Source organism: Aptenodytes forsteri, unplaced genomic scaffold (genome assembly GCF_000699145.1).
Source record: "Aptenodytes forsteri isolate BGI_AS27 unplaced genomic scaffold, ASM69914v1 Scaffold149, whole genome shotgun sequence".
NCBI lineage: Eukaryota > Metazoa > Chordata > Aves > Sphenisciformes > Spheniscidae > Aptenodytes > Aptenodytes forsteri.
The window spans coordinates 33,533-42,400 of record NW_008795560.1 but is presented as its reverse complement, the minus strand read 5'-3'; the positions used below and the strand labels follow the sequence as shown (position 1 = coordinate 42,400).

General features: G+C 48.9%; 1 protein-coding gene across 2 annotated transcripts; it reads right to left on the bottom strand.

Annotated features, from left to right (window-relative positions):
* Window positions 1-1,690: 1,690 nt before the first annotated feature.
* Window positions 1,691-8,372, bottom strand: SDC4 (syndecan 4). Of its 2 annotated transcripts, XR_657729.2 has the most exons (5): window positions 8,212-8,350; window positions 7,213-7,265; window positions 6,792-6,975; window positions 4,355-5,523; window positions 1,691-1,701 (listed from the first exon to the last, which is right to left on the bottom strand). XR_657729.2 is itself a non-coding variant. In XM_009282182.2 (4 exons), the coding sequence occupies exons 1-4, from the start codon at window positions 8,333-8,335 to the stop codon at window positions 5,372-5,374; spliced, it is 513 nt and encodes a 170-aa protein (XP_009280457.1). In that variant the 5' UTR covers window positions 8,336-8,372; the 3' UTR covers window positions 2,866-5,371. The 2 variants fall into 2 exon arrangements, 1 of the variants encoding a protein (XP_009280457.1); XM_009282182.2 differs by lacking the exon at window positions 1,691-1,701 and having other exon boundaries at window positions 2,866-5,523; window positions 8,212-8,372.
* Window positions 8,373-8,868: the final 496 nt, after the last annotated feature.

Below are 8,868 nucleotides of genomic sequence, written 5' to 3'. Positions count from 1 at the left end.
GGGGTGCTCGGCCGCGGGGCTCCGCGAAGGCTCCCAGGAAAAGGGGGCTGGTGGGCAGGCAGGGGGGCACGGGCGGGGAAACCCGGCAGGCAGCGGCAGCCCAGAGTTTGCAGTCGAAAGCCAGGCCAGCGCTGCTACACCCCAAGTGCAACTGCTGGTGCGAAAAACCCACACCCTCCTCATCCACGGGGTGTTTCTTGTTAGCCTGCGTGGGCAATGCTGCTCCATCACGCGGCAGCGAGCATCCCAGCTTCCTCAGAGACCGTCCAAAATACAAGCCTCGAGGATCCACTTTGGTACGCGTGATGGGCTCAGCACCCCAAAGACACCAGACCTGTGGGCAGCACCGCCTGCACCACAGCTGGCACGCCAAGCAAGATGGGACAGAGGAGGGCGAAGGAGGAGCTGAAGGGGTTTAGCCCCAACGATAGGATCATCCCTGCAGCGAAGGGTCAGCTGCACCTAAGGAGGAAGGTTTTCAGCCGGCTGCCCCAGCCCCGAGGACAACCTGCCCTGTTACCTCCCGCACAGCCCCAGCTTGCCCGGCCGAGCAGGGAGCCCAGTGACCCCCGCTGGTGCCCTCCAGCCACAGTGGGCAGGGGAGGGCTGCACTGGGATGGACCCCCATCCCCTGGGCTCTCCCTGCTCGCCCTGTCCCCTGCCTGCAGCCACAGGGAGCCAAGCTGTGCACCCTGCCCAGCACCCAGCGGGCTGGGGAAAGCTCATGGGAAACACCGTGTCTCCGGGGGGCCAGGAATTGTCCCCTCCTGGACTCCATGGTCTCTGCAGGCAGCCTGGGTGTCCTGCCTGGAGAGGTAGGTGCCCTGTGCCCCTCTGGAGGGTTAGAGGTGCTGAGGACGGGCACCGCAATCGCCAACACTATTGCACACCATCTCCGTGACCCATTTCAGCACCTCTTTGGCATGCAGCACGGCACAGGACCTGCCCCAGCACCACAGCTCACCCTGTGAAACAAGGGACCCAAACACCCATGAACTCCACCTCAACGCTCCCCGGAAGCCGTAAAGTAAAGGGGATCCACGAGGTTACACTTCATCTTCCAGCTCCTCCGCTCATTCCCCTGAGCCCCTCCTGCTAGGGAGCGTTTGGGAAGGGCAGAGCTTCCCGTGGCCACTTGATCACATCAGTACCCAGGAGGGTTCCAGCTATTTTCAAGCCAGGCGAAGCAGGTCCGCAGGGTTTTGGTTTTAAAACCAGAGCAGCACTAGGAGGAAAAACAACTCAGTGTCAACTCAGGGGTCAGAGCTGAAGATCAAGAATTCACGAGGCGTTAGCGTGAGTCGGCCGTCAGTTAACACCGGATACAGGCAGGCTGGCCAGGGAGGGCAGAAAGGCAGAACAGAGGGAGAACAGTGACGAATCCATCCCAGGAACCGCAGCTCTGCAAGCACGGGCAGGCAGCCAGGCTTGCACTCTGGGGATTTGCAGAGTACCCGTCCAGATTGCTTTGCAAAAACAAGGCGCTTTTACGCTGAGGGCGGTTTTGGAAAGTACACGGGATTCTTGCAACCGAGACATGAAGCCCAGGAGAGAAAGAAAAAAAACCTAAACCAAACACAAAACAAAAAAACCAAACATACGTTGCTCCAAGGAGCACGTCCAAGAACCTGTCACAGCCACACCAGGCACAAGAACATGAAGATCGTGGGCGTATGTCACCAATTTACTGACAAACAGCAGCTCCCACGGAGCAAAGATTAGCCCTGCGAGCACAGAGCTTCTTGGCACCAGAAGCAGATTCTCAGAGGACCTTTGAGAGCACACCGGTGACAGACAAGGCAACAAGGAGCAGAGCAAGTGTTTGCTACTCCCTCACCCCCAAGGGAGCCTGTGTACTAGTCCTAATTTCTTTCCTCCATCGCTGCTAATCCTAACTACCCAGAGCAGGAGTTCCCACCAGGGAAAGGGGAATTAGATTTTCTCGAGGACGATAATCCATTTAAATACAGCACTTCTTAGGAGACTCGGCACTTTTCCCAGAGAGCAGCCCTGCTCTCTGCACAGCCCGCCCTCTCCCATGTGCCCGGGGAGACAGAGAGGAGTCCCATCCCTCGAGAGCACCAAGCTGTCAGAGCAGAGGGGCTTGGAGGAGCAGCAGCTTCCTCCAGGTCATGCTTTAGAGAAGACCTGCTTTAGTCCAAACCAGCATGAAGTCACCTGTGAACTTGCTCCCAGAGCAGCTGATCCCAGGGAAGCTGAAACAGCTCTACCCCCACTTGAAGGCCCACATCAGTTAAACAGCGTTGGCTCGAAACTTGGTCGAGCAAGACTCTCTGCACATTGCTCCCCTGTGCTTGACGGCACAGGAACGTGCTGCTGTCACCAGGGGACATGCACAAGCCCATCTTCTACTTCCTCAGTTAAACAGCGTTGGCTCGAAACTTGGTTGAGCAAGACTCTCTGTACATTGCTCCCCTATGCTTGAGGGCACAGGAACGTGCTGCTGTCATCAGGGGACATGCACAAGCCCATCTTCTACCTCCCTCTGTCCCTTCTGGCTGCAAGGAGACAGCCCTCTCAAAGCGTCATCAGAAAACCGATCACCAGAGAAAGGGTGGACTCACCTCCTCATGCCATGCTGTATCTGCTTTACCTGCCTGGAGGAGCTTCAGTAGCTCCAGAAACGCAGTGGCGCTGGTCCTGGAGGAGTCACTTGTGGGTCAGATACTGAAGACAGCTCGGGACCAGCTGACAAAGCCCCTTTGAGCTGCAGGCCACCGCCAAGCCAGATCCCAGCGTGCCTCCCCCTTCGGTAAACCAAGATGTTACGCAAACATGAGCTCCCTGTTACCCAGCTCCCAAAAGTAATTTCCGATCAGAAACAGTCCAAAAAAGCCAATTTTAGAAAGTACCAGTTTATTTGAGAGGAAAAAAAAAAAAAAAAAATCAGTAACAGTGGAAAATACCCAAGAGCAATTACACAAGAGAATCTAAATATCCCGAGAACCAGACACCGCTCCTGCCTTCCTGGCAGTGCTGTCCATAGGCAGTAAAATCCTCCCTCTCCCCTTCCCAGTCTACAGTGACCTTTGTGCAGTTTTTAGAGCCTCCCAGAGCCAGCAGTTTCCCCAAACACACTTGGACTGGCACCAAGCAAGTGAGTCAACCTGGAGGAGGAGCCTTGGGAAAACTCTTCTTGCGCGATGTCTCAATGCATGGCTCCCCTGCGATCTCCACTTCACCCGCCTAGCTCCGAGAAGCAGCTGCCACTGGCTGAAGCTGAATTTCTTTGTTCTAGTGCCTCTACGAATTTGGCCTCAAGCCTACAACAAAGCCTTGGTAAGGAGACTTCAGGGGTCGATGAGATTTCTGATCAGCCTTCGCAACCGTCTGGTTTTGTGCTGCCTACCCAGTTACGCAGTTTAGGGACCCACACTCAGATTTTGTCTTAAACCACACCAGATTCAGAGAGCTGCAGTAGGACACGACTTGCACAAAGTAGTTCTGTAACGCCTTCCTGAAACAGAGGCATCGGACACGCACGTTACGCTTCGCTCTAGGAGCGCTGGGGGAATTGGTCTAACTCTCAGTAGAGGTAGGAGCTATGTACATGATATATTAAGAAAAACCCTCCGCAGGAGGTTCAGAGCTAGCCATCTATGAAAGCTCTGTGCTTCCAGCTGGGAGTTGCCGCCGAGGCAGACTTTTAGCTACCAAAGCCAGCCTTCCGCAAGAGGCAGGTACTCGGCACAGTGCCGCAGGGGACTCTGCAGCGCAGCCAGCCCCCAAAACAGAGTTATTTTCTCTGTACCGCGAGCTTCCAACGCTTGCTTCAAAAAGCAACCCCAGAACACAGATGGGAATCTCCGCTCCAACTCATGAGGATCAAACCTGGCACATCACCGGCTGCAGCCTGCTTCCAGGCACCGCCCGGGACATGGCGACGGAGCCCCAGGGCTCGGGCTGCTCCCAGCTGCCGTCCCCAGCACGAGCCCACTTGTGCTCTAGACGAGGCACTGGACAAACAGCAGTACAAACGAGATCAAGCCTCTTACACACAGCAGGGCTGCTGAAGAATTAACTCCAGCCTTTTCACTCTTAACTGTGTATTTCTCAGTAAAATATATACTATATAGCTCTATAGGACTGATTATAATATTACAGGCTAGAAATACTCTCATCTTTTCCCTACTTCAATCACATGAATCCAATTTTGCATACAGATTAATCCTAGAAGTTATTGCCTTGAATTTATAATTAAAATTCACAGAATAAAGCTTAAATAGTTTTCACAGAGACTCATTATATTAGTGTTTTACATAAAAAGGATAAAAGTTACCAAATGAGAAGAGCAGCCATTTCAGAAACTATAAATAATTCTATTTAAACAAACAAACAAAAAATCAAATCCTAAAAAAGTTATGGGAAAACCATAAATATCTTTTACCCTCTACAGTAGCTGCTATAGAACTAGAAGAAACCTGTAACACACTGTAGCTAACTCTGCTTCAGTTCAGAATATGAATCATATAAAACAACATCTCTAGAGAAATGCCCGGCCAAAGGAAACACAAAGGGATTGAAAAAATAAATCTGAGGAAATTAAAAAAGTAGATTTTTTTTTTTATTATTATTTCAAAACAATTTCTACAAACTTTATATAAACATTAGGCTATTTTCTTTAAAATTTTGTTATAAAAAAATCCTACAAGCAATCCTTAAAAAAAGGTAAGGGACTGAAGGCAAGGAAAGGGTGTCGTCATGGCCAAAGAAAACTGGCTGTCCTGATTTCATGGACGAATGACCCTTGCCTGGGGCCGACAGGAAGAGACAGAAGTCTCCTGGGGAAGACATTCCCATAGGCCCTTTATGGCATCCAGGGATTTTGAGCCCCTATGGGCCTTTTACTCCCTGATAAGGCAACATTATCTGTAGTGTAAGAGATTCATAAATAGTTCTCCACAAAAATGCTTCACATCAACAGCCTGCTGCAAGACATCTATTAGCAAAGTTTATAAAAAAAAGCCATCTTCTATAGAAGCAGCCAATCTGAGCACGGCACACTGGATGCAAACACATGGTGTTTGCTTCCATACAGTCTGTTTTGTGTTTATATACCCTCTATAAAACCAAGCAGAAAATTTGGCATCTGGCATCTTTACTCTTTTTACGCTAGCTTTAGGGGAAAAAAAAAAAAAATACACTGAGGTTTTTTTTCAGACTCTTTGTATTTCATTGGGCCCTTGTTAGCTGAGCGGGATGGGAAGGGTCACGTAGGAAGTTTGTTTTTTCTCAAAGTCACTTTGAAATTCAATCCAAAAAGAGCATTTGTTCAGCACATCTCATCTGAGGGCACAGTGTTTCCATACAGTCTGTTTGTCCCTTGATGGGCACAAGGTGCTGCTGAGCTTTAAGCATAGAACTCGTTTGTAGGGGCTTTCTTGTAGATTGGTTTCTTCCCAAGGTCGTAACTGCCTTCGTCCTTTTTCTTCATGCGATAGACTAAGAGGAGGATCAGGAAGACAGCAAACAGGAGGCCCACTGCCCCTCCTGCAATGAGAGCTGGGGAGGGAAAAAAAAGAGCATGGAGTAAGTCTAAACTCCTGGACAACTCCAAACCATCAGCTACCTCTCAAAATCTGCTTCAAGAGTACCAGCCCCCAGAACTGCCTCCAGAGTCAGTGCCGTCCACGTGTCTGTCACCGTATGTGCTGGCGTTTTCAGCGACAGCAGATGTTATTGGAAAAGGACGGAAATGGCTTTCAATCCAACCAGAGAGTAATCACATGTTCCACATTAACCAGTTTGTGTTAATCTTCCAGTTTAGTGCAAGAAAGAAATTTTGACAAAGAGACATCCTCCCTGCGTGGAGACAAAACAAAAAAACCCACCCAAAAAAGCCCCACCGCAACCCCCAAACTGTCAACTCCAGGAAAACGGCAGAGCTCCAATTTGAATGTTTTGTTAACTACCTGTGTGAGCACACTCTGGGGACTCTGTATTTCAATGAAACAGCAACATCCCACTACCACCACCACCTCCCTCCAATAAACACCCCAACAACCAAAACCCACAAAAAACCCCCAAGATTTTTCTCTCTCCTCACACCAAGGGTGGCCACAAGACTTCACTGAAGCTTATCCTTTGCTGTGACACCTACTCATTGCACTAAATCAGCTTCTTTGTTAGGTGGCTTTGCAATCCACTCTTCCAGTCACTCCTCTGACTGGGAGGATGGCTGCAGATCAGCAAGATGTGCCGAGGTTTGTACTTGGACCATCAGGCCAAGTGCTTTATGAAGTGTGCCTTGAGACAGATCTGTCCCACATGCTGAGGGGAAGCCAGTCGCTTGGTTTTCCTCTAGACAGAGGTACTTCGATTCGTAACAGTTCACTAGGTGTTCAAATCCCTTAGAGGGGTTGTTTGGTTCCTGGCAAGGCTCAGAAAAGGCAGGACTTGGGCAGAGGTTAGAAGGAAACACCTGCATTTGATATGAAAGTCTATGATGTCATTGATTTATGGCTAGATACGCCTCTTGTCGAGGTAGTATCTGGGTGCAGAACAGCTGCCACGTGACTTGTGTGGCGCTTAAGCCAACAGTCAGCTGGCAGGCTCAAAAACAAGCTGTTTACCCCAGCAAGGCAAGCAGGAGGCTCTTCTGCTGTTTTTAAGGACTAGAAGGCAGAAGTGACCCTGCTGCAGGTAGTCACAGAGGTAATGCATCTCACCCCCGTTGTCAGCAGGGAACCGCTCCCCAGAGAAACAGGGAACAATAGAAACCATTTTGATTTACAGTATTAATGATTTATCAGGACAAGGTGGAGTATTACCTGTAAGGACTTCTGTTCTTTCAAAGATGCTGCTGTTGGCTGTGCTTGCCATGGAGACCTTGTTGGACAGGTTCTCTTCGACAGGTACAGCTTTGTCTGGAATGATTTCGTTGTCCATCATTGTGTTTTTCTTTTCATCTTCTATCTTTCTCTCAGTATCTCCAGGGATATAGTTGTCAGACATCTACAGAATATAGACAAACCACACCCATCAGTAAGCAGCACCCAGCCTACCTACAATTGAAAGGAGGGTGTGCAGGGAAAAGAAAGTTTGCTTAGTGCATTACGAGTACACTGTTCCTGCTCATGCAGGTAGATTCATCTCGATGCCATGTCTTGCAGGGGGAAGGGTATTCAGAAAGCTTCACAGACAAACCAGAGTAGCTACGTGTTGCTTAAAACATACAGAGGCAATACCTACCACTGGAGTATCCATGGTGGTGAGATATATGGCATCTTCAGAGTCTGAGTAGTCTGCAGAGGGGGGGGAAAAATAAGTTAAAAAAAATAGAAAAGGACACTAAGTTTTCCTCTCATTATATGCCATTTTCCCAGAATTCAGACCCTTCCGCAATACCAGCAACTGCAGACAAACCAGGACTGTTCTCCACTGACTACAATTCCCTCTTATCTACTAGTACTTTCATCATTTAATGGCTTTGATTGTGCAAGACCATGAGGTGTAATCTTAAGACCAACACCTCTTGCATGGGAGGGGTCTTCAGCTGGATCCATTGGCCCCTGCTGCAGATTATCAGGAGTTGCCCTGCAAAGCAGGTCTGCTATAGCTTGCTAAGCTAATGCCAGTGGAGGGCAATGCTCTCAACCACCCATCCCTAAAGGATAGTTCACCAACCCTCTAGTTACCAGATCTGCCCAAACATGTCAGGCACCGATTTCAGCACTTGTTCTTTCCCTTTCAGAGAACAAATGTTCACACAAAGGGGACACGGAGCTACAGAAACTGGTTTGGGCAGGGAGTTTTGCATGTCACAGAGAGTTCACTTGAATACCAGTTAGTCCTTTACCTTGTTTGACCTCAGCTAAGATACTAACTTTAAGCCTTTTAACACTGCCTCAACAATAGATATTATTTTTTTTTAATTTTAAGTTTCTCAGAAGTTCTTTGGAGTTCAACAGGCAAGAGATCCAACCAGTGCAATGCCTTTTCACTTGCAGTAAGACAAGCTTGGCTGGACTCCATCTGTCCTCCCAGAGTGATTCAACATCATGGTACAACCACTTTCACTGTTCTCATCTGTGAGTAACTACGACTCACGTGGCTTTCTCATCTCCACCTGACACTGTAGTTCCCTCTGGAGCTCTGGCTGTGCACTCAGCCCATCACTCATGGGCTGGTGCTGGAAGAAATTTCACAGCATCAACTGAGGGAGATCTATTTCCCCCCTTCCCCACTTACCTCCAGACCCAGATGCCTCATCTATATCTAACCCATCAGAAGTTAAGTGAGGCCTGAATTCACCAATGTCTTCATCATCTGGCAAGTCTCCGGAGGCAGGGTAGTCAAGCCATCTGGCGTCCATGGTCTCGGTTTCTCTCACCTGTAAATGGAGGTGGAGAAGTGTTAAGTATCAGGCAACTCCTCAGAAGTGTTTCACTAAAGGTCAGGAGTTCAGAGCCTGTGCCGAGCACATCACTTCCATCAGAAGCACATTAAATGCTGAACTTTCTCTCCACCAAAAGCATTATCTTCATTAGCCTGGAAATAGCTGAATTCCCCTAGAGTTTCTTAGAACAGAAGTGAAAGCCAGCCTGGGAGGGGAATTTCTTGAGGGCTACAGATTCAGGAGGTTCACTTGAACCCACAGAGCGAAAATAACACAACAGGATCTCGGTCAGGAGTTTGTAGCAAAAGCATTTTGAAAAGCAATACCTTCACAGTTTGTGATAAGGGGGGATTTGGAAGGACTTGCTATTCCCAGAGAAAAAGCCTGGCACCTATAGGTCAGTTTTTTGCATAGCACCGAAGCCTCACGCCAAGGCAATTCGTTGCTTCTTGTATTGAGAACAAACCTATTTTATCACCCAAGGGTTAAAAACTGGTCTGTCAGTTCAG

What these genes read in the sequence shown, in the direction of transcription:
- SDC4 (XM_009282182.2), bottom strand. Translation starts at nt 8,335, where the DNA reads ATGGACGCCAGATGGCTTGACTACCCTGCCTCCGGAGACTTGCCAGAT. An exon ending in TGAGGCATCTGGGTCTGGAG is followed by an intron (nt 7,266 to 8,211) that starts GTAAGTGGGGAA and finishes CCCCCTCTGCAG; the next exon opens with ACTACTCAGACTCTGAAGAT. An exon ending in AAGAACAGAAGTCCTTACAG is followed by an intron (nt 5,524 to 6,791) that starts GTAATACTCCAC and finishes TTCCCTCCCCAG; the next exon opens with CTCTCATTGCAGGAGGGGCA.